This window comes from Pleurodeles waltl, chromosome 12 (genome assembly GCF_031143425.1).
Source record: "Pleurodeles waltl isolate 20211129_DDA chromosome 12, aPleWal1.hap1.20221129, whole genome shotgun sequence".
Classification (NCBI taxonomy): Eukaryota; Metazoa; Chordata; class Amphibia; order Caudata; family Salamandridae; genus Pleurodeles; species Pleurodeles waltl.
In genome coordinates this window covers 204081397-204106005 of record NC_090451.1, presented here as the reverse complement: position 1 = coordinate 204106005, position 24609 = coordinate 204081397, and the positions used below count along the sequence as shown (strand labels likewise).

The following is a 24609-nucleotide window of genomic DNA, read 5'->3' as shown; positions in this document are numbered from 1 at the left end:
TGCACCTCCAATCCATGGCCTGGAAATCTGGACCTGCCCTCTGTCTTGTACCCAGTTCAAAGAAATAGACTCAAAAGGCTGACCTCCTGTTAAAGCTACAGAGACACAACAAGCACAAGATGCCTTTTCCTGCAGCTGAGCAATGGTGATTGGAGCCTGCTGCTTGGCCTCTGCCTGACAATTTGTGGGTCTCTAAGTGCCTTCCCTGAGATCCTTTAGAAGTGTACTTGTGTGGTGGATTGGGAATTAAAGGACTAAAGACAGAAGGTAAAATCTTTGACCTGGATGAGCCAGGTAGTGTATCCAACTTGTGGTCAGCTTCAAGTTGTGCCTAGGTCCTGGACTGTGACCATTAACTGTGCTGGTACTTTATGCTTCTTGGTGCTATTCCAATTTAAAACTGAGAAGAAAAAAAAAACATCTCTCTTGTTCCCCTCTTAGATTGTCTTAAATTGAATCCAACATTCAGAAGTACAACTTATTAGCATTTAAAATCCCCTATGGAAGAGACCCATCCTAGCTGAATTTTGAGCAGATAAGTCCTAGCAATTGTGTATCTATTTTCCTGTGAGAGCTTGTGTCAAGACATTCACAGCATCTTCACTTGGCAACTAATACACCCAAAGAACCCGTTTATTAAGCAATTCATGGAAAATGTTAAATAAAAATAATTCACAAAGTTTTATGTTTTCTTTAACCCAGATTAGCATCCTAGAATGATTGTAAGGAGGGGCTCTGGGTCTTTCACTCGATATTAGGTCCTCACAATCAAAATCTGTATTTTATGGTGTTAATGCTCAACCATTGTTTGATTATCCAGTTTTCAATAATCGCAAACCCATTGACAACTCTGGCAATCACAATTTGGTCATTATTTGTATTGCGTTGAAAATTGCCTCAACTAAAGTGATGAAGAGGCTATATATAATTATTAAAGAGGAAGAGAGACCGACATGAGCCATATGGTGCCCTCATTGAACTGTAAAAGGTTTAGTCAAGTCCTGACCGACCATTTATTCTAGTCCAGCATCCAGTCTTTAAAAAAAGGACTGCATCTAGTTTAAAGAGACCACCGATGCCCTTGCCAGTCTATCTAGCAAGAGTTGGTGTTTGAGAAAGTCAAAAGGCACGAATAAGTTCAGCAGCATTTGGATGGCCAGATCCCCCGAGTACCCACCTTCATCTATAGTGGACTGCGCAATCAATGAATGCAGTATTTTCCCCTAAAGGGGCAGAAGCATAACTGCATACTACCATTTGGATGATAGTTTGTAGGACCTAGGTGGATTTCAATTATTCTTTCTTTCTAAAGGAGGGGCGATACCCAACATTCCAACAAATTAACTGGTATTACATCCTATTTTAAGGAACTATTCACAGTGTTTTTATAGAAGGGGGCTTGCTCCTTAGAACCCTTCTGAAGAATAGGAGTCTCCTTGTCAAAAGGTGAGAGGGGAACTTCATATTAGTTTCTTCCAAGGAAATCTGAAATGACAAATCCGAAGAGCACTGCATAGTAGAGTTAAGATCAACATCTTTTATTGTTGAGTCACATGTCAAAGGCAAGGATGTGGCAGGTAAAGGGTGAATTTCAGATCAAGAATATCCAGCCCTTTAAGCCAGTAACGAAAACGGTCACCAGAATTATTTCACAATGAATACAAAGTTTACTCCTCGTGGAGTTTTTGCAGAAACTAAAACATCTTTGTAACATACACAAATCCTTATTCACACCAATGTCAATCCTTTCTACTGGCTGGGGCTATTCAGAGGAGGAAGAGTGATGCGAGGAGACTAATGGAATCTTTGCCTGTATAGTTATTTTTGTTTGTCGGATAATAAAAGTTTGGAAAGCATCAGGATTGTGGCTCCGATTTCTAGGGGTTCTGGAGAGGCACGTAGTCCAAATGTCTACAGAGATTCTTCCACCAGGGAGCACCTTCAGGATAGGCCTGCCTTATGCCAGAATGTTCCCCACTAGATAGCAATGGATATTCAATACCCCTCTGCAGAGCCCAGAACGACATGCTCTTAACACATTAAATACAGTCATGCTTCAGAGCTGCCCCCACAATGTATTCAGAGTAGGTGGTAGTCAATGCAATCTCTGGAGCAGGGAGATAAATAGACCCTCCTATATTACATTCTCATTGGATGCAAGTCCTCGAGAAGTGAAACTATTACATTCTTTATGGTCTGATTGTATGACACAAATGGGTGTAACTGCAACTCACTTGTGTGTATTAACTATTGGGATGTAATGCTCTCTGAAGCCATTCGATAGTGTCTACGGCACAGCTGTGAAATAACTACTTGATCATTCAGACCAAAGATATACTCTGGTGGCTTTAAGACCTAAGTTCCAGGGCTCCAAAATTGAACCCTTTGTGAAAACTGCATGATCCAGTTTATTCAGTAAGACATTTCCAATTTTATGTAACCAGTACGTGATGAACACATTTTCATAGTAAGATTAGGTCATAAACTTATCCCCCACCCCCCTCTAAAAAAAAAAAAAAAAAAAAAAAAAAAAACACTTAGATAGACTGAGCACCTTAACTGGTGGAATAATTAATGCGAGAGTAGCAGCAAAGGAGAGCAGTTTGATATAGCTGCCATCATGGTGTGGCAAGCTAAGCGCCTTGTAGTATAGTCACCCACGCCCTGCTGAGACTCCAAAATTGATTACCATGAAGCCACTATGATTTTCTTTCCAATGCGAGGAATGCTAAACCAATAAATTGTTAAAATGGTATGTGCAATAATATGTTTAATGATCGATCTACTTCTGGGAATGAAGCAGGAAAAGGCCACAAGGGGATTCTAGCTCTAAGGTGTGGATCTGGAATTCTCTCAACTTCAAGCATTACAAAAACTTTACGCATACTGCCAATTATCCTTTCTTTGACAGATGCTCACCTCCAAAGCATGCGTCCAACGGTCAAGGTAATATTGCTGAAGCGTAGGGTGTAAAATCTAGAGGCTTTCTATTAATTTTTGGAGTCAAATACTACTTAAGGGTTTGGCAATCAGAGATTGTCTTTTCAGGGTAAGGGTGTTAAAATGATGTTCTTGTAATCAATTTTAATTTAATGCCAGACAGGAAACCAATGTGCTGTTCAGATGGATGAGAAAACTCAAGTGTTTTAGTAATACAAAATAGTTCCAAAGTATTCCGTAATTTGTAGTGTACAATGTTCACACTATTACTGATCAGGGACAACATTGCAAAAAGCGAATGTGAGATACTGTAGTGATCACTTTTTTTAGTCAAATATTTTTCCAATGAGCCTCAACTTCTGCGACTGGGCAATCTGTAATTTGAAGAGGAAGCGAATGTCATGGGAAAAGGGATCACAGTCTGAATCCATAATTTAGCATAGAACGTACCCCAGGCTTCTAGTGATCTTTTTCCATTTTAATAAAGGGGAGGGGACACACCCACTGTAACTGTCCCCTCTCCACCAACCCACCACATCCTTTTGTCCCTGGAACAATGAATTTGGTGGAGGGGAGGCTTTCAGATATTGACACAGCCAGGTAATGTCCCATTGTAGTACTCTTCCCATTTTTGAACGAGCCACTAATTTGAGAACGGAGTGGCATTTTCCTGAGATTAACAGACAGTAAGGAAGGACGTTAATGTTCCTGTGCAGGAGAGGGCCTTCCCCCGAAAAGCTAGGAACCTCCTCTTGTGAATCTTACGAGAAAAGAGGTTGCAAGCCGCCCACCCACTGGTCCTGCAACATGCGGCCAACAGTTTACAGTACACAAAACAGTCTGCACGTAAGTGTCTGGGAAAATTCAGTTAAAAAAAAAAAAAAAAAAAAAAACCTGTGGTAGGAAAACAATTCGGATGGTAGTTTAAAAAAAAAAAAAAACATTCAGAACGTTTTTATTTTACAGATAGCCAAACCCAAAAGCAAATCTGAATAGGAATACACCTGCATCATATTTTTCTGGTGGGTTTATCACTGTACACAAATTTCACACAAGTAACTGAAAGTAGTAACTGAGATCGTTGGAGTCACCAGAATACAATCACACGCTCAAAAAGTCATGCAATTCTTATTTGGTGATGATAAAATATCTCCCACAAACAATTATTTCATCAGCCAGCGTGGTAAATGGTTTCCAAAGGTCAATTCTATACACTAATGGAACCCTTTTTGACCCTAAACAGAAAACATTGTTTAAATACCAAAAGCAAAAGATTAAAAAAAAAAAAAAAAAAAAAAAAGAAGGACTCCAGTAATAAAATAATTTTATTCAAACTCAATATTTTGACAATAAATATCGAAAGCAAAACATAATTAGTGCAAAAATAAAGTCTCCAAAGGAGAGTCTTTTATACTCACAGGGCAAATGCGAAAACCAATATGGTTAGTTTGAGTAGACAGGATTGGCCAAAAAATATTGAATACGCGACACAGGGAGCACAAGGTAGAAGTCCAGGCCAGGGTTAATGACTCTTTGACCAAGAAGGCCACTCCTATGGAGCTTTGTCTCTTTCAGTGCAGTTCAAAGGTCGCTATATATACAGCGCACTATGGTCATTTGATGAGCACACTGAATTAAACAGGGTTTTTGTGCAAGTTACAGATAAGCAGAGCTTTAGTTTTGTTTTAGATCCCAGATCTGGTTTAAGCAAACATTGAGGCAAAAAAAGCGCAAAATGTCACAACAGTGAAAAAGAAATTCATCAGATCTCCAGCCATCGACTGAACGGCATTGCAGGCGCTGGTACCAAGCAACATTAGAAGTATCCTTCAGCTTCATAAAATGCAAGCTCATTTAGCTTAAGCCAATGATATTTTTGAGCCTGCTGCAAGGAAGACAGATGGACCTGCTAGTAAGAACTCTGTCACATCGAAGAAGATTCAGGACGGAGTTTGTAGAATGCAAAAAATCCTATTACAGAGGAAATGCATGCCCAAGCGAGAGGTCATCATCTATCTTCTTCCTTCACTTTCTTACCAAGGGCGTCTAGAACTAGGCTCAGCTCCACCTTATTATCCAGTTTCAAGTAGATTTCGGCCTGGACTGGGTAAATACTGAGCCAATTTGGAACCAGTTCTGAAAGGAGGAGAAGGTGTATCTCCATCTCTCCTACGAATAAAGTAAACAAATATACAAGTTAAGAAGTGATGCTTTGTCTGATAGAATATACATCTCTATTTCATATTTGAAACATGTATTCTCCAGGCACATTTACCAATAAGCGCATTCACACACATACTACTTTCAAGAAGATGCACACATTGCTAAACTATTTTATATATCCAAAACGTGCGATAGGGTTGATAGCCCATATTAGATTGAGCAACCATTGCCATCCTAAAGTGGTTAATCACACCAGAAAGGTTTTGGATGAGGCTCGAACATTATCAAAGCAGGTTACGAAGCTGCTGTGCACGCTGTTGAGCAGTATGAGACACCTGCACTCCAAAGGTGGACCTCACTCTCTAGTGCTCTCGACTGGCATCTTTCACTAGCACAACATCCAGCCAGGAACCTCGCTTACAGGTGACAATTTGCCATGTCTGCTAAATGAGAAGGTTTCAGATACGTGAATGCAGTCAAACCCACGGACTTCTAGAAAACGTAATGGGCTTCCAATCAGATCAGGCCTTGCAGTCTAATTGAACTTGATCCAGACCATGCACCCAGTGAGCTTTTTGTGGGTTTAATACACTAATTCCTATATATTTTACTTTTTCACAAGCTCCTTAAACAGACCTGGACATCTAAGACCTAAATTCTGCGACCAGCGCTTCCATGAGCCTCCTGTGCCTTACTCAGTGTCATTGAAGAGTGATAGCTGGTGATCGCTCTGTTGCAGGCCACCTCCATTGTCAGCACTGGCTTCTTTTCAAACACAAAGACATTGCGCAGCAGTCGGGCCACATCTGGGAGCCTGGACATCATGGCCAGCCGTTCCTCCTGCTGGAGGTTCCGGATCAGTAGTGCTTGCCTCTTCTGAGATTCACTTGCCTGAATCTGAAAAGCAGAGAGAGACATGCAAGACATATGATTATGTAAATCTGAAAAGGCGGGGGTGGAAACAGGAAAAATAAACATTTGGCTTGCGGCACGGGGATACATTCATTCTAAGACGGTGGGGAAGAAGGGGAGGAATGGTTACACAACCCAGGAAACTCAGACAATTCTTAACTGAGGTGTTGTCTAATTAGTTAGCAGTCCAACAAGATCTCTCCTTTGCAATGACCAGCGTAGGCCTCATCTGGTCAGTTTAGCTATAGGACAGTTTAGGAATATTTTTGAAACATTTGTTTATGCCCAAGGCTCTAAGGTACAGGATCTGTACCACCCAGCACAGACCAAGCTACAACTGTTATGCTGGGGTTAGGGCTGCAGACATTCTACCAGTGGGGGCAACACCCAGAAAATAAGACACATAACTACGTTGGCCTATGGATTTATGAGACCACCTTCTAGGAGTACCTGTAACTTCTTAGAAAGTGAGGCTTAGCAGCACCAAGTTTTCTGATGACAAGACCTCCCATTAGGAGTGACAAAGTCCATAATAATTTTATATCTGCCCAACTACATTCCACTTGCATGAGCTACAGGATTCTGCAGTTGGTATTTAACAATAAAAAAGTGAGTTATTTGTTTCTACTCTTACCTTAAGCAACAACCCTAGCTTCCACTCCTTCATTTTACCATAAGCCAACCACGGTAAGGCAGAGGGCAGCAATCAAGGTGCCATGTCACAGAGGACAACAGTGAAGTTCACTGTGTTTGGGCACACGAGGAAGAGACAGGGATAATGGCCACATCCCATAGACCTTTGTTTTTATCACTTCTTTAGCACTTACCCAGTCCTTTTCCTTTGGTTTCTTTTCACATTGTATAAGAGAGACTCTAGGGCCAGTGCAGAAGGAAAGTTGGAACCTTAGGTGATGAAACAGGACAATAACACCCTTTTTTAAAAGGTATAGAGTGAACACGTGTATATGTTAAGCCAACTGTAGACTCTCTATGGTGTTCATCCCCTCACCAGTCTTGTTGTGTCTCTGTTTCGTAACGTGTAATTCCCAAACTGGGAAATGAATATCCTTTTGTTCATTTGGATGAAACCAGATTGCCCAGTTGTGACTATGAATGGGTGCTAATGGACACTTTCCAGATACAGTTACTGAAGGAGTGTTATAATGCCAAACACTAGGTGAATGCTCAGGACACCCTGTGAATGCACTGATGAAGGAAATAAACAGTCCTGTTCCCCCCTACCATTAGCTCTCAGAGATTGCATCAGGAGTCAGATCACGGTTTTACATCGGAAGTTATTACTTTGCATTGTATGTTCTTATCGCAGGTAAGTGAATAAAATAGTTTTCAAATATATATATATATAAAATGTCTGTATATGTTTCGATATATGTATATATTAGTCATACGTTTAAGAAATGTAATTGTTAAAATACTTTATAACAGACATTTAAAGTCATCTAAAAGTAAAAAAAAAGATATTTTATATATGTATATTTAAAATTAATTTTGGAAAATCAGGATATCAATTAAATAAATGTAACCTGTAAATATAATGCAGTGATTCAAAGGAACATACTCCTGATGTAATAACCACGATGCAAGGACTCTGATGTAATTGCTTATGAAGTAACAACTGACATTCACCAATCCAATATTTGTTCCAGAGACTTTACTAGAAATAAGTAAGCAAGGATTTAGGAAAACAGTCTCCTTCCCTTGTGAACGCTGCACTTCTGATTAAATCCCCACAAAAACAATGTCTCTTCGCAGACTCACCCTATCCTGAAAGATCTTCGGAATTCCTTTCAGGGCCTCAGAAATACTGACAAGTGGACCTTCGCTCACAGGGTCTCCCGCAGGACCCCTTTTCTCCACTGGTCTCATATTTGGACTGCTCCAGGTTAGGTTCGTGAATGCCTTTTCCAGCTGTACAAAAAAAATAATAAAAAAAAAAAAAATAAAGGAAGAGTGAAGACAAACAAAAAAAGGCAGACACCTTTGCAAAATGATGGTGCTGCTTTTAATATCAACTTAAGATGTCTCACGCTTGTAGAAAATGTCAACGTTGAATGTCAACGTAAAGGCTTCATTTTATGCTTGCATAGGAACTATACATTAATCTGTTAGGAGTATGTTGCATAGAAGCTGGTGGGGCACAGGCTTTTAAAACATCCCAGGCAGTCCTGTAAACAATGGGTTACTCACTTCTCACAGTCAGGTCTGCACTGCAGGCCACAGCATATGCATTAGTAAAGGAGTCACCGTTGCTAAGTATTAGATGGCACCGAAACAGGGTCAGAGCAGTATTAGGGCAGGTACCATTGCAGATTACTTTCTAAACTGCTGCATTTTTCTCCTGCACTTCCATTCATGCTTGTAATTTGAGAAGCTGCAGCCCATGCAAGTTGATGACAATTGCCCAGTATGGGACATGCAAATATGGCTCTCAGGGTAAAACGGCAAAACAAAACATGGGAAAAAGATGGCATTATTACGTGGACCGCCTGATTATTCAAAGTGATCCTACCAAACACAATCATCCCAAGCCACTCCTACGGGTATGAAGTAGGTACGGTTCACTCAACACATTGTATGAACCTTAGAACCAATTCTAAACATACGCTTCAAATCTTAACTTTTCAGGAAAGAAAACACGAGTCCTTGAGTTCAGACTGTCAATGTTCTCCATCCTTCACTCAGCCAGGCGGATGTCATAATAATGCTATTATTATGTATATGTTCTATATATATATATATATATATATATATATATATATATATATATATATTGTGTCCAAAAAGTAATTTGCCGCACTCCAAAGTTCCTTTGGGCAAATTTTTTGATAAGAATAGCAACCACCAACGCGTTTCAACTCCACATGAGTCTTGCTCACGGTAAATGAGTTTTTTTCATACTACCCTTAAATAGTATGATGTCATTGATACCACCCCATTGCATTCTGGTAATGGTAGTTTGACATTATACAAAAGCATATATAAAAGTGAAATTTAAAAAATAAAATGAAAAGTATCACTCAAATTAGAATTTTAAAGTTAATCCTAAAGTTGAAAGAATGCCCAATGAAAAAAAACGAAAAAAAAAAAAAAAATTACATTACAATAATTACTTCTATATAAATGAGACTTATAACCAATGTTATTTTCTACATTTTAAATATGTTGGCTCAATTTTTTTATATTTATGTTGTGGTTTGTTAGAGGTTGCTTGTCTCGTATATTGTCAGTTATATTTATCAGCATTACTGCAGGAAACTATATTTAACTTTACCGCTGCCATAGAATAGTGTCCTTGACAATGAGACCTCACTTCCTCCACATATCAAGGAAGGAGCAGGCTGTTAAATGAACGTCAAGTACAAACAGAAAAGGAGGAAATCCTCTCCTATTTAGAAAAAAAAAATTCAGTGAAATTGTTGATGCTCTGCTCATAAATCAGATTACAAATACAGCCACTATGTAGATTATTGAAATAAGGGTATTTGCAACAGTATAAACAGACTGGCTGCTTGCAACAGACAGAACAGATTGGTATTTCAGTTTATATGAGAACTGCAAAAAAAAAAAAAAAAAAAAAGTTGTATGGGGTCAAGAACTTTTTTCTTTAAAAAAACAAACAAAAAAAACAAAATCCAAAGTATTCAATCATATGAGAAAATATTGTACAGAAATCCTACCAACAATGCACCACTCCACGTTGCACTAGAGGGAAAGCTAGCCCTGATGAAATGGCAGATAGAGGATAGTGGGTCTTAGAGAAGCATATTACGCTGGGCTACAATAAGCTTTAGTTTATTTTGTGTTATAAGGGTTCGGAGGATGCAGGACAGACCCTGCAGTAAAAATGGTTCCTGCTGTGTCCTCACCTTGGGTGTCAGCACTTTGTGTGCCTTCTTCAGCACCTCCAGAGCAGTGCTCAACCTGTTGACTTGAGGGGGCTGTGGAAGCTCAGCAGCAGGAATCTCCGGCACACTCTCGACATCAAAACGAGGATGCCAGCGGGTTATTTGGCCACGAATGATCACTGGTGGATCAAGGGACTCAAGGAAAACCTTCGGGGAAAAATAAAGACCACCAGAATACAAGGTAAAAAATACAACCTGAACACCACATAGAAGCATACATTATACAGGCAGGGAGTCAAGATACTGAGACCAAAAATATAGTAGTAGACCCAACACTCCCACCGGACAGGAATCGGTACAGGCTAAAATGCCATCTGCAAGTGCTCCTAGACTCTCTATAAGAAATACCTATAATGTTATGACTATCTATGACTGAGATTTCAAGAAGCAAAAGATCTTGAGATAGTAATATTAAATTATTCAGTGCCCATGGATTTTAACAACAGTCATTGCTACCCAGCAACAGGGCTACTGATTTCATCTGTAGTATGTCTTGGTAAATGCAGACCAAACATTGGCTTTCCAGGGATCTTCAAATCATCTCAAACATTAATCCTAGATTAAAGGATAGGCAGAATTTCCACTTAACCTGTGCCAAATCTCCTGCTGGTTGTGCTGATCAGAACTGTTCCAAAGACAAAACACACCCCACTCTATGTCCATTGCTCCTCATGGTATGAAATCTGAAATACCTTCCATCAGGGATCTACTCCCAGTTTTATTTTGCTGGATAGCACCTTGGTGTTCTATTAATTTTGAGAACCTCTTAAATTGCTGATGCTCTCTCCTCTCCCAAATACTAGTCTCAGTTTGTGGTTGCGCTTGAGGGGTACCTTTAGACTCTCCTTACTTCTGCTGAATGCATCCAAATGAACAACTGATCAAAAAGCTTTGACTCTTAGATCTTCCCTTGGTTGTCCCAGATTTTACAATTCCTTGTCATATCCCTATCCTCCCTTGCTCCAAAACTTCTTATCCATGCAAAAGCAAGGGGACAACAGCATGCAAGTTAACAACCGTTAGCACTTTAATAATAAATCTTTTTTAAACATATTTTTATTGCACAATGTGAGCAGGTATGACATTCAAGCTTCGAAATTTTGAATCAGGATAACAAATCATGGGAGAAAATCAATACAATACAGTGTAGTACCTAGTTTTGTTGTGCTTCTTTTACATAATAATACTAATTACTGAATCATAAAAGGTGTGCTAAATCAATATCCACTGAATAGGATTAAGTTCTGGATCAGACTGAGGATGGCATGGTATTTCCGTGTGACCCCTATTCTTTGTGCATACAGAAATTCCTTTAGCTTGGACTGCTCATTTTCTTTTCCCAAAGAGCATGCCCAGATGTTCCCAGTCGTTTAGGGCTTTGGTAGCAAAAGGAAGCTCAAAAGCGACCGCTTCTCTTAGGGGAATAGTTGGATGGATCTGGGTAAAACAATAGTTCAGTTAAAGTTCTACACCTCTGGACCAAAGAAGATTTGGGATCTTGTATCTAATGTGTTTCGGAAGCCACAGCATTTTAAGAAAATGAGACAAATACTGTTCTCAAGAAGCATCTGTTTCAAAGAGAAGTTTGAATCAAGATGATGTGTGGAAGAAGCACTCACAATCCAGTCTAGATAGGTCACCTCATGATACTTTTTTTAATGGGGTAAGGCTAGGCCACCATCCTCTATATAGAGCTGCACTGTCTCCAACAGAGTGCGAGGTTTTTTGTTTGCCCAGATAAATTCACCTAGCATTACAGTGAGATCCTTGAAAAACTTTAGAGGAGCCTTGATCATAACGGTAGCAAATATAAATAAGATTGAAAGGTAGTATCATCATTTTGATCAAGGCAATGCGAGCAAATATTGTTAGTGGTGAATTCTGCCATTTAAGCATGAGAGCCTGTGCTTCGAGTGTAGCGAGGTAGTTCAACAAGTAAAGTTTGGGCATGCTGTGAGTGACAAACGCCTAAGTATCTGATAGGATGACAAGTCTGGTAATTAGTTTGCATCTCGGCTGGCCACACTGAACCTTGAGCATTAAACACCAATGCCTCGAATTTGGATATATTAATCCGATAGCCTCCCAAGTTGGAAAACGTTTGGATTTTGCTAAAGGACTTTTCAATATTCTGAGAATCGTCCACAAGGTATAGGATTGCATCATCCGCAAAAAGTGTTAACTTGGGGGCACCTGGCATCGGGGATTTTATAGAAATATCTTGCCTCAGGGCCGAAGCCAATGGCTCGATAAAAAGAGCAAAAAGGACTGGAGACAGAGGGCATCCCTGCCGGGTCCCACGCCATATTGAAACCTCACTGATTACTTGTGAATTGATTGAAATGTTGGCCTCTGCCCCTCGGTAAAGATTGGAAAAAAATTGACTATTTTGTTAGGAAACGTAAAATTTGCAGAGGACTGCAAAAAGGAGCTCCCATTGTACAAGGTCAAAATCTTTTTCCGCATCTAGCATTATTACAGCTGCTTTAATTTTATTCGTAGAGTGTAAAAATAAAATAAAAATAAAAAAATAAATAAAAAATAATAATAATAATAATAATAATAATAATAATAATTCGATTGCCTGAAGCAGAAAGTTTGTGTTGGTAGAGATAAATCTTCCCGGGAGAAGCCCACACTGATCATGGTGAATAAGCCCCTGAGCTAAAGGTGTAATGCGAGATGTAAGGTCGCCGCAGTCTGGTCGGACAGGATATTATACAACTCCGCTGGAAGACCATCTTCCCCGGGAGCTTTGAGATTTGGAGAATCCCTAATGGCTTCTGCCACCTCTGTTTTAGCGATTGGCTGAAGCAGTGTAGATTGGAGCTCTTGGTCGAGACTCTGTAGAGAGACTGATCCAAGATATTAATTAATGAGCTCATCGCTTGTAGCCGATTTAGAAGTGTAAATATTTGTATTATGTGTTAGAAACACCTTCCCTATCTCCTTAGCCTGGTCAACCATACGCCCGTGGGATTTGATTAAGGAAGCATTCTGACGTTTTTAATATAATCTGCCAGGAATTTACCTACGTGCTCACTCTCTTCGTATTATTGCTGAAAGCATGTATTATGATTGACAATCTCTTGTTCTAAAAAAGATTCTTCAATTGAGTTTTAGCCTCATGGAGGTGAGTCCATGATGCTTGGTTGCCAAGTGACTGATGCAGACGCATGGCATAGTTGAGTTCCTGCTGAAGGCTGTTTACTTTCTCCTTCTTGGCCCTCCTAAGAAAGGCATTAAAAGCTATGGCTTCCCCTCTATTGTGTGTCTTACATGACTCCCAGATGGCAAAAAGCGAGGCAGTTGCTTCATTTCTACTTAGAAACTTGGTAACTGATATTTTTTTTAGTATTAGTCCAGCCTTCATTAGTTAATAAAGATTTATCCAGAGACCGTCTGGGTCTTTCTCACTGCTGAGCAAAGATAGATAGTTGTACCAACGGAACGGAGAGATCAGAAAAGGGGTTGGATATTATATCAGAACCAACTCTATCCCAAAAATGAAATACTAGGAAGAAGTCGATCCTTGATGCAGAGTTAAACCTTTTTGAAAAACATTGCTCTTGTGGATGAACCAGCCGCCAAAGACCCTGCAAAGCCAGATCACAAACAAATTTTGTCAAAAAAAAATAATAAAAAAAAAAAAAAAAAATCGATGTGCTTGTGGTTTGTTTTGTGACCGATTTTTGCAAGAAGCATATAGATTCATATCTTGAATAATATTAAAGTCGTCACCGACTACCAAAAGGCCAAGAAATGTGCTTAAAAGGTCATATGGACTTTGCAGAGAGGTAGTTTCCTCTTCTATGGGACCATAAAAGTTTGAAATGGGCATTAATTGCCTTCCTACCTTAACACTGACAACTAGCCATCTTCCTTGAGAATCTCAATGGACCTCAAGGACTTCTCCTTGGAACTCCTGTGTGAGGAGAACTGCCACCTCCCGGACGGCCGCATTAGCGGAAGTGAAAAAGGAATGAGAAATAAAGTTTGGGATACTGGGACAGTTGGTCTGCTGTTTAAAATGAGTTTCCTGTAGTAAAATCACTGGACCCTGAGAGGATCTTAACCAATGGAGTATTGCTCTACATTTATGTGAATTATTCAGCCCATTCACATTGCCTGAAGCAATTTTATTGGAGCCAGAGGAGAACGTGCTAGTTTGCCAATCACCTATCTGGTAATAAAAATGTATGTTTTTTGGAAGACCTGTTGGCACTGGACCTGACCTTACAATTTATTTTAGGTGCGTTCATGATGATTTTTATCCTCACTTCCCCATAAGCCCCGTTTTCTCAGCACAATCCTTCTAGACAATAAGTTGCTAGTTTCCTTGCGTTTGCAACCTTCTCTTTTCACCTGCCCCAGTGGAAGAGCCCACCCAACAAGTGCTCCAACCCCCTCCCACTCACCAATTCTAGACCTGCCCATCATGACCTCTGTGAACCCTGTCCCTCCCAAAAGTGTACCCTCCCACCCAAAAACTAGGGGCATTGGTGTGTTACCCCTTGAGCTTGTGTCTGCAAAGAATAGCAAGTATAGACCAGTGAGGGGGGGGGGGGGGCGGAAAGCAAGGGACGGGTGCAAAGTTATAAAATCTAAAGTAATACGTATATCTTCATGTATCATCATAGATCATCCGGTACTTATCCTTTCCTGTCCTTCCCCGTCCTTTTAGGACCATTACATCCCTGGCAAATATCTAGCATGCACCCGACACATATGTTACGCCTTAACAGCGGCAAGAAAGTCTTTTGCTTGTTGAACGCTTTGAAAAATATGGGCCTGGCCTTTATGAAAAATATTTAGCTTCACCAGTTGGACTGTGCCAGCAGGGGCCCCCAGTTTTTTTTAAAGTCATCAATAAGGCTAACAAATTCACGACACTGATTGGCTGTAGTTATGGACATATCAGAAAAGACCCTAAAAGAGAAATAACTTTCAACTTTGAACATTCTTGTTTTAATGGCTTGAGAGAAGATCTGTTCCTTTGTCCTGTAATCACCAAAATTGACCAGGATAGTACGTGGATATTTGGAATTCTGAGACCATGTTGCCGGAACTCTATGGGCCCGCTTGATGGTCAAGTCTGGGTACACAAAAGTCTTGGAAAGAAGAATACAGTTGTGTATCAAGTCGGTTATGACTTTTGTAACTGAGGAAGCAGTTTCAATCTCTTCTGGAATTCTAACAAATCTCAGATTAGAACGTCGAGACCTATTTTCAATATCATCCATTTTGTACTGCAGCGCCTCTAATTCATTCTGTGTCTGGCTCATTGCAGTTGTGGATCCATGATACGTATCTTCAAGATCTGAGACTCTCTGCTCCACTTGGGAGATCTGAGACGTCAAATGCGATATGTTAGAGTTGAGCTGGAGTAATTGATCATTCGTTTTTTTTTTTTTTAGCCTTTTCATGGGTTAGTTTAAGATTGCGTAGTTCCATTTAGCTAAGGTTCAACATGGTCTCGACCGTAGGGGTAGACTGTGTAGCTACAGTTGGCTGATATAGGAGGGTTGGAGGTAGAGCAGGATTGTCATCCCTAATGACCAATAAACGTAACACCAGAGGAAGAAGATTAATAATGCCCCGAGTGGCTGAGGCTGTGGGAACCTCTAGGTTATTGAGAGACTGGTCATCTAATGGATTCACCATCAGGAGGGAGCTTTTCCCCCTCTCTGTCCCTTTATTGTTAAACCTAGAAGGGGGGGGGGTCCTACGGCCTAAGCCTCCATGTGTGAGGGAGCAGGAGGTGAAGCAGTATCTAAATCTACTGAGGTGGACCTCGCCCCATTGCTGAGAGAAAGGCAAGGAGATCCTTCTCCTATTAGGTCCATGGAAGGCATCGATAAAGGGGATAACAAGCCCGGGCTTGCCGTCGTGCCGGTCATTCCTGCTTCTTGATGGCTAGTAGAAAGATTCGCCCGAGGAGGCAGCTGTGGAGACAAAGATGTTGTGGCAGAGTTTGGCCCCTTCTGAGAACCCTCCATACCATCAACATGTTCTTTCTTGGATCCCATCTTTTGTTTCCCTACAAGTAATGGGGTCAAGTCTTTGGTTTTGCCTATTGTCAAGGATGAAGGATCTACCCGCTGCGCGGGTCTTGGAAGAAGGGTCCCAGGAAACACGTTTCATGCTTTCCAGAAAAGGGAGCCTGGGAGGAACCAAGATACAACAAGCCGCATCTGTGCTGCACAGACCGCTTCCGCTGCCACCCTGAGTTCTCATACCACCTCAGAAGCTGCCTAGAGCAGTATCCGAGTTGCCCCACACTGTGTATTACCCCTATATGACTTCAAATATGATATTCCTTGACCCCTACCAGGAGCCAATAGTGTAGTACATTAAGAGACAGTTACAAGTTTTTAATGTCAGTGCAATAATATGGCTGGTGCCCCTTGCCTCGGAATGTTGTCACTTGATGCTTGCCTTACTCACTTGGGCCTTTCAAGATAGGAGCTATGCCCGAGATTGCTCCGTTCTCAATATTCAGTCTCACATTGATTTTCCTGGAAATTTATCAGCACAGATAATAGGCCCCCTGATATAAGAAGTAGAACCAAGAAGTCATTGGACCGGTTGGGGGGGGGGGGGGGGGGGGGGAGGGAGGGGGAACTGTCTCTCTGAAGTGCTTCCAATATTAGTTTTTGCCTTTAGTTTTTGCCTTTCTGTTTATATCATCCACATGCTTCAAGACTTCTTTAAATCTGCATATACTGCCAGCAGTACAGTAGAACAAACATTTGTTTTTCGCCCGCCGGCCCTTAGACACACTCAGGGCCAGTTACCTGCTCATCACCGCTGAACTGCCTCCAACCTATTTTTAGGCTGAGATGCTGGCAGGGGGAGGGGGGGTGGGAGAGGAGTCGCTTGGCAGGTAGGTAAATTCAGTCTGGTACCTCTGGTGTTGAAGGAATGGATACCAGCAATCCCGCTTGCCGCTCAGCTCGGTCTTTCAACAGCTTTCTCACCACACCGTCGAGCCACTTCTTGCGCTGCTCCCGATCTCACGGATTCCAGGATGCAGACACTCGACTCTGAATCCGATGACTCTTCCCATGGCTCTTCCTGCTTTCGCCTCGCCTCGAGCCGTCTCACCTAGCTTCGCTCACCGGCCCAACAGCCTGCCTTCTGACCGGACACAAACTTAGTCACGGAGCTTGACGCGACTCCAAGTAGAACACTAAATCTTCATGGGGGAGGACTTGGTTGACCATTAAATGTAAAACCTTAATCTTTACAAGTTTTATAAAATGCTAAATGTCATCTTGCGGACCAGGTCAGAGCAATTTGTAGACCAGTGATGCCTTTGAGTCCAAAAGCTTCTGCTAAAGGATAACCTGAATACATTTATTTTACAAGCTTAATTTGCTTCTCCCTTTAGAAGCCGGCTCATAGCAATCCAGATTCTTAGGAATTTGCCATGATGTTTTTGTCAGACAGATTAAGTTGAAAGTAGGTTCGTCTTGCAAATAAATGGGGCCTAACATCTGAAAAATACAGCAGGTTTTACGAATAAAGCTTTGTATCTCAACTGTGAACCTTCACAATGCTTTCCCCAAAAATCTATCTTTCCACATATTAAAGAAGAAATTCACAGTCTGGATATCTAGTTTTGGTTGGCTGTCATTCAGCTTTTTTGTAGCGGGCCAGGCAAACCACCATAAAAGCTATGTTTAGTTCCACTTTCTACAAGACAGACAGCCAGAGGTGGACACTGTTTACCACCACCTTTACTTGGGATGTAAAATGTAAGCGCCAAATATTAATTCAAAGGTTTTTGGCATTTTGCCGTATAACTGTTGGTCTCCCTGGGCTGAGGTAGTCTACAAGGAATATGTCGAGGCCCACCCTCAGCCGACCAGGTCCTCTGAACTCGGTTTTGTTTTATTCAGACAGAGAACACACTGTTTCATCTGATGAAACATGTGGCATGTCACGTCTTGATAGTTGCCTCAACTTTTGAAAGTACACTATAATGACATGCCAAAGTTCTGGACAGGTTCTACAAACACTTAGGTATAGACCAGCCTCCAGCATCTCAAGTGTGTAAAATCATATTCATGAATTGTGATTATTTAACGTAGGCCTGGAGCTTATTTACTAGTTGGTGCTTTAATTTATGGCGAACTATATGTAGCATCTAAAAACAGGAATGCTGACCAGTGCTTACAATGGGAAGAAGTACACGACATGATGTACAGCAAATGGTAAGAAACCAGGATGTGGAGAAAACAGTGCAGTGAACATAAAAAAATAAATCAGGGCTCACCACTGGCATGAGTGCCTTTTATTTAATGAGGTCCAGCTATTTTTAGATTCCACTTGACCCTTCTGGCAAATGGACAAACAGGTGTTCTGCTCAGTCAGAAAATGAATTAGCAATTAGGATGCCTTTAACTCTTATTCTTGTCACATTTACTCTGTGTTCAGAGACAGAGGCCAAAAGTCAGTTTGTCTTCTTGCAATGCAAATACTTTTCCTTGTGACTGCAGAGTTCCAGGATTTTGTAAGGTGAATTGTCTGACCTATGTGAAGTGAAAGGCTTTTGGTATCAGCTTTTTCCTAACACACAACATTTATATAACAAAGTCAACTTTACAAATATTTCAAAGTGTATTTCAGTAGCTGTGAAAGACCCTTTTTTGTACCTGTGCGATGAAAAAAATATTTTAATAGGTGATGCGCAAATGATAAATGTTTTCCGAAACCCAGTTTTCACAGATTATTATTAATACATTATATAGTTTTATCAAAAAAAGATGCAAGTTAGTGGGAAGTTTTTGGACAGTTCTTGGAAATGTACTGTCTGTAAATGACAGTGCACTACTACATCATGCTTTAGTAATATATTTATTAAAAGTGAGTGTTTAAACAAAACTGAGAAACAATCCTGTCCTGATGGCAAAGCTATTAATAAACTAAGAGGCAAGTCATGCGTGGCTCGTGTGTACCCTATATGTGGGCTAGATTTACAATACATGGATCAAACGTTTAGTGTATTTAATCTAACAAAAGGATTTTTTATATTTTTTTAACAGAAGAAATGCTGAACTCACATATTTGAAGGTGCACTCATATGTGAGAATGAAGAAAAAGGCAACTATAAAATACAATATTTGCCTAGGATCACACAATTTGAGACCCGTTTCTGGGTCAAGTACATTAGAGTTAGGTCGAGTAGATTATTCAAACTACTTGACAGGAGGGAATAGTAACATTTTTATGATTTTTCGAGGCCTGTAAATTAATAATTTAGTAATCTTGGGAGTACACATAATGGGCTTTAAATAATGTAGACCATAAAGCAATGCTAACTGGCTGGTAAGTATTAGCCATAAAAGCATCCTTGAGATGGTGTGCGAGAAGACTGACTGGGTGGCTGCATGCCACGAGACACCACTTTTCTGGATCATTATGATTGTGTGTTAGTCCAATTAGGTCAAATAAAATGAACTAAGACTACATCTCCCAGGATGCACTGGTAAGTTAAATCAGAACCCAGTAGTGGAAAAGGTGTGTCCTTGTGACAGGAAGTCATCTTGTCACACTGTGGGTGTGAGGGCTACTAGAAAGTGCCTGATGAGGGAGCATTCTAGTGGAGTTGCTCCTGAAGGGAAAATACTTTTAATCTCTAGATGGTGCCTGGCCGGGGATTGTCGGTTGGGGCTGTACTGTGAGCAAGGTGAGCATGCACAAGTATGGGAATGGTGTGCAACAAATTGGGGAAAGAAGATAAACACCAAGGTTTATGAACCCCTGGGTGATCAACATGAACCTTGGCCTACTGTACAATGTAGACTGAACCGGCAGGTCTGCGGAGGCTGAACCAGCAGGTCTGCGGAGGCTGAACGTGGCACAGGTAGCAACATTAGGAACCTCTTCAATGTGCTAGGAGTACTGCAGAGGTAAGATGATGTTTCAGTTATGCAGGTTACTAAAACAACATTTGTATTGGTCACAAGGATCATAGATGGGCAGGTAAAGTGGGTGGGGGATGGAGACTATTTCATATATTACGATTTGCTAGCAGAGGGGATTAATAAATGATGTTTTCCATCTTATGTTAACTCAACGAAGTCCAATAAGGGTGAGCAGGTCCCTTACATATTATATTGACTTTGTGATCACCTTTTTTTTTTTTTTTTTTATAAAATTGTGCACCCATCCCTACCTACTTTTGAGTACTCTTGTTCAAATGCAACTACTACAGTGTGCTAACAGCAGAAAATATGTACAGTCATTAGGCAAAAACACCAGCAAAGCTCCACAGGACTTATGAAAGAAGGTTGTTTTACTCCCATCGATTATCCAACAGGTTTGCAATCCTAAAGCCACGACTAGCCCGCTCTTCAACGGTGGAACTGAATCAAGGATGAAAAACACGGCTATAGAGAAATTCAAGCTGTTATTGTTCCCCCCTTATCCCTCTGAAGTATCGAGGGTCTTCCAAAGTAGCCTTTAATGCGTCTTGTTGGAAATCTGACTATTATGATGTAATTTAAAAGTGAAGTGCAGTAGGTGCCGGTTAGTGCTAGACGTGAGACTTTGTCAAAAGCATTCATATACAGGAGCAAATTCTCATTCCCTGATGCTGCCCACAAAAGAGCATTCGTTTTGTGTGTCGTAAGGACAGCATTTCCCTGTTGGTTAGGACATAAATTCCAAAGAGCAACCATTCCTTCGAGAGGTAGTGATGATAGAACTCCTTATTTTCCCATTGAACCAGACCTCAAAGTATTGAGTAAAAGAGGCAAGGAAAAGTCAGGAAGACAAAGAAAAATGTCAGGAAACACACTGGATGAGTATGCTCTAGAAACAGGCTGTACTTTATTGTTTACTTGGTGGAGGTCATCAATAGGCATCATGTGGCAATCCAGACTCGAATGGCCAGGAGACAATCCGATGTCAGATACGGAGGTTGTGGAAAAAACCGAGGGAGAAGATAATCTTAGGGTATTGCGGAAACCGTGGCAGAAGAGGCTGAACAATGCAGTAATCCCTCAAGAGACGTATACACTATGATCAGGAGGTTCAAGAACGGAATTCTTGAAGGACGGAGAGTTTGGAGGGAAATAAGAGATGTCCTATGAAATGGAGTCGAGCCAGAGCTCAAATAGGAGCAGGTCCCCAGGTTGGGTTGGGCTTGGAGGTAGGCGAGAGCCAGGAGATTGAGCAGTGACAGATCAAGAAGGGTGAAAGATATGTACCAGAGGCAAACGGAACTTATGAAGTTGGAGACATGAATGAGAACAATCTCACTTATTCTGCACCCAAATGCTGAATTTATGAAAGCTTGGATAGTGTGCTGTTAGCAGACCAGGCTTTAAAAGTTTTTCGTCTAGGAGAAATCACTTGCAAACAGTGGATAATGTTAGCATGGACCTGGCATAGTTTCTAAAGCAAGGAGCTTGGACACTAGAAAGCAGGCACCAGTAGAATTGGAGTGAGTAACCAAGCAGCACCTTAGATAAGGGGTTAAAAAACCTGGCCACAAAGAACTCTGTAGGGTAATGGATCATGTAAAACGAGCAGCGTTCAGCTGGTGATGTGGAAAAGAATGTACCGGGGAAGAGGAGCAATGGCATTGCAAATGCAGAGGAGAAAGCCTGTAGATAGGAATTTCCTTCTGATAGCTTGTAAAAAAAGACAATTCTGATACACCGTAGGATCATATGGTGCTGCTCCAATGGCAAAGATCCAAGCCCACACCCACCATCATTCACAGGTGGATTGCTCTGCTGCTTAGTACTGCTTGAAGTGACTCAGAACCTACCGTGTGATGTTGCTTTACAATGTCCACCAGGTTGCCTTCAAAGATGTGGCGTCGCTCCATTAAGCACAATGCGCAGAACTGCCGCTGGTCATTACATTCTGAAGGAAAGAAAAATAGCCTCTGCTAGTTCATATCAGTCAAGCACCTGCTAGAATATCATCTACACAAACATAAGGAGACCTTGATGTACAGGGTTGGTAGGAGCAGCAGACACATACCATCTCCAGCCAGTGGCTGAATGGTGAGCTGGCCGTCCAGTTTCTTCACACTGTCTTTGGACACAGGGATACTGCTCTCCAGACTGAAATGATACGCTGAGGGATAGACCGTTTTAATCTGACCAACATTACTCTCTTCAAATGGCCTGCAACACAATGCAAGAAAGGTACAGTTTACAGCTGGACGGTGACAGCGAACTTGCTTTTCAGACATGAGAAAACCTGTACATATATTTATAGATCACTCACATTCCGCAATATTAAATGGTTCATTGCTCATGCATTTAAAAAAAGGTTTTGGCCTTTAAGGTTATTTTTGTTTGAACCGCCATGATGTACAACACTTCATGCGCCATTCCTGGAGACTTCCATTGGTTGTTTTTTTGGACAACGATGTATGTGGCTATGTAGAAGGATTAGTTAGTAAGTGACTATAAAAAAAAGAAAAAAAAAAAAAAGTTACACTAATCTCCTGAGTGGGCAAATACCAACCTTAACCAGCCCAGGAGCTTCTCTAGAGGCTTGTGCCATTTGATGTACAGTAGGTGCGGCTGGAGGCCAGCTGCTGTCCTACACTTTATTATTGTTCACGCCTTCTCCGATAATCTGGTAAAGTAGGGAGAACAAGGGCCCTTGCGGGATCGGGGTGGTGTTGCCCCCAAGAACATAAGGAAATTAGATGGTCTAAATTGATAGCACTGTCAATTAAATAAGCCTTCTTGAGACAAGGTGTAGTTGAGAAACCATGCATATTCAGTATAAGATTTTAGTTAACTACAAAAGGCAAAATATGAATCGTTTTAAAAATCAGTTAAAATGTATAATAAATCTTGTATATGGAATTCGGATTAAAGTTTGCAAATGTAGCAGGAGATCCAACAGAGCCAAGCCTCAGAAAGGAGATCAAAATAATCCAAAGTCCTAAGCATGAAACAACTTAACATGGGTCTTCCCTCAGGAAGGCAAAGCAAGTAATTCTTCATAGCAAGCCTAGCCCAACAAGCCAAGCTGCCATCTCCAGAGCGACACTTTTATAGGAATAATCACAGGAAAAATCACAGCAGGTGGTGAACGAAATGTTACATTTGCACAAAGATTCGCAACACAGAATATAAAGCAACATTACCTAGCACCATTGTAAACACCACCCAATAATGAGCAGTTATAATTAGTATATTTTGGCCTGATGTAACCGGATGCAACAGTTGACATCTAGTTACACTCAGAACAATGACGGACTCAATAAACGAGCAGATCGATCCACTGAAGACAGGCAGGGAGAACGATACACAGTTACATTTGAACAGACACTTCGCTAGAGGTCCCCAAAAACATCAAAAAAGCATTTCATTCGTGCACAATTTGCTACATTCAGCCACCGTGAGAAATGAAAACATGGCCTTGTACAAATACAAGAGAGTCGGGCCTAGTTTAGGCCTCGGTTGGCCAATGTTAGAAAAACATGGTTCTGTAAAGGGCAGCGTTTTTCATGATAGTGGAAAACAATGTCATTAGGCAAACTTTTATTAATCAAATGTCTTTTAGTAGCTGTCAGATCCTTCGTCTGGGGAGCTCAATGTAATAAGAGAGGAAAAAAGATTTGGGAATGTTAAATTCCAACCAAAGAACAAATGCCTCATTAACTTGACTTTCTACAAGACCATGAAAAAGCAGTCTTTTCCACGGAATACAAACAAGACTTCCGTATTTCCATGTATGCGGTTAACACACAGGAGCAAGAAAGAATTATGAGAAATTATTCTCAGGAACAGCCAAAGTATAACCAAATAGTTCATCCCAAAGTTCATTTTACAATTGTTTTGGTAAAGTCAAATTAGAGATTACACCAGCTCATTAAACGATGCTGTATAAGAATCACAAAAATACAGGAAACAAAGTATGAAAACCAAACAAGTGAAGAACAGAAATTAATGGTCGCTTTTTAGATTACATACGCTCAAGCCCTACTTAATGGAGGCCTCAATGAGACCCCATTAAGCAGGTCCTTGTGCCAGCTCCTCCTTGCTGCCTCGAAGAGCTGCGCTTCATTTGATCCAACTGCCCTTGTATATTCTGCCCTCTGTCCCTCTTGTTGTGTCTGTGCCTGCAGTATTTGTGCCTGTTAAGTCTGATAATTCTGTGCCAGTTTACTCTAAGCAATGCTGCCCTCTGTCCTTTTTGTGCTATCTGTGCCCGCTGAACCTGTTAAATCTTTGCCGTTCTGTGATATTTATGTTGTACCTTTTTGGTTAATTTATCTCGTGCTGTCAGCATTGCATCCTGTGCATTTGGTCAATCGGCCTCTGTTTTATTGTTATTTTTAAACAGCGACATCACCGCTCACTTTCCTGCTCTCCCACTTTTCTGCTGCTCCCGCCTTCCCACCGCTCTGGCTTCCCACCTCCCAGCACCCCTCTCAGGACCTACTTAATGGAGGCTGCAGCGAGTACACTGCCGGCGTGTCAAAGGCAAGCCTCTCTGCACCGGTCTGTGCCCGGACCGCAATCAGAACAAGGAACCCTGGATATCCTGTCACCCTCCGCTACACCGGCACCAAACTCAGTGCCTTGGACTCCAGACTCCACAGCAACTGCCGCACCTCTCCACGCTCCATGTTAGGACCCTTCACATGCTGCCACTGTCTTCTCCTGCAATACCGAGGCAC

The 24609-nt window shown here is 41.1% G+C and overlaps 1 protein-coding gene across 2 annotated transcripts in view; it reads right to left on the bottom strand.

The window, feature by feature from the left end:
- Positions 1–4247: 4247 nt before the first annotated feature.
- Positions 4248–24609, bottom strand: part of LOC138267953 (DNA replication factor Cdt1-like) — a 48966-nt gene continuing 28604 nt past the window's right edge. For both annotated transcript variants that reach the window (XM_069217237.1, XM_069217235.1), the window contains 6 exons: positions 21945–22090; positions 21727–21824; positions 9903–10088; positions 7795–7944; positions 5799–6000; positions 4248–5109 (listed from right to left, as the gene is read on the bottom strand). In XM_069217237.1, the coding sequence (XP_069073338.1) occupies positions 4949–5109; positions 5799–6000; positions 7795–7944; positions 9903–10088; positions 21727–21824; positions 21945–22090 (943 nt within the window). In that variant the 3' untranslated portion in view covers positions 4248–4948. The remainder of the gene's footprint in view (positions 5110–5798; positions 6001–7794; positions 7945–9902; positions 10089–21726; positions 21825–21944; positions 22091–24609) is intronic.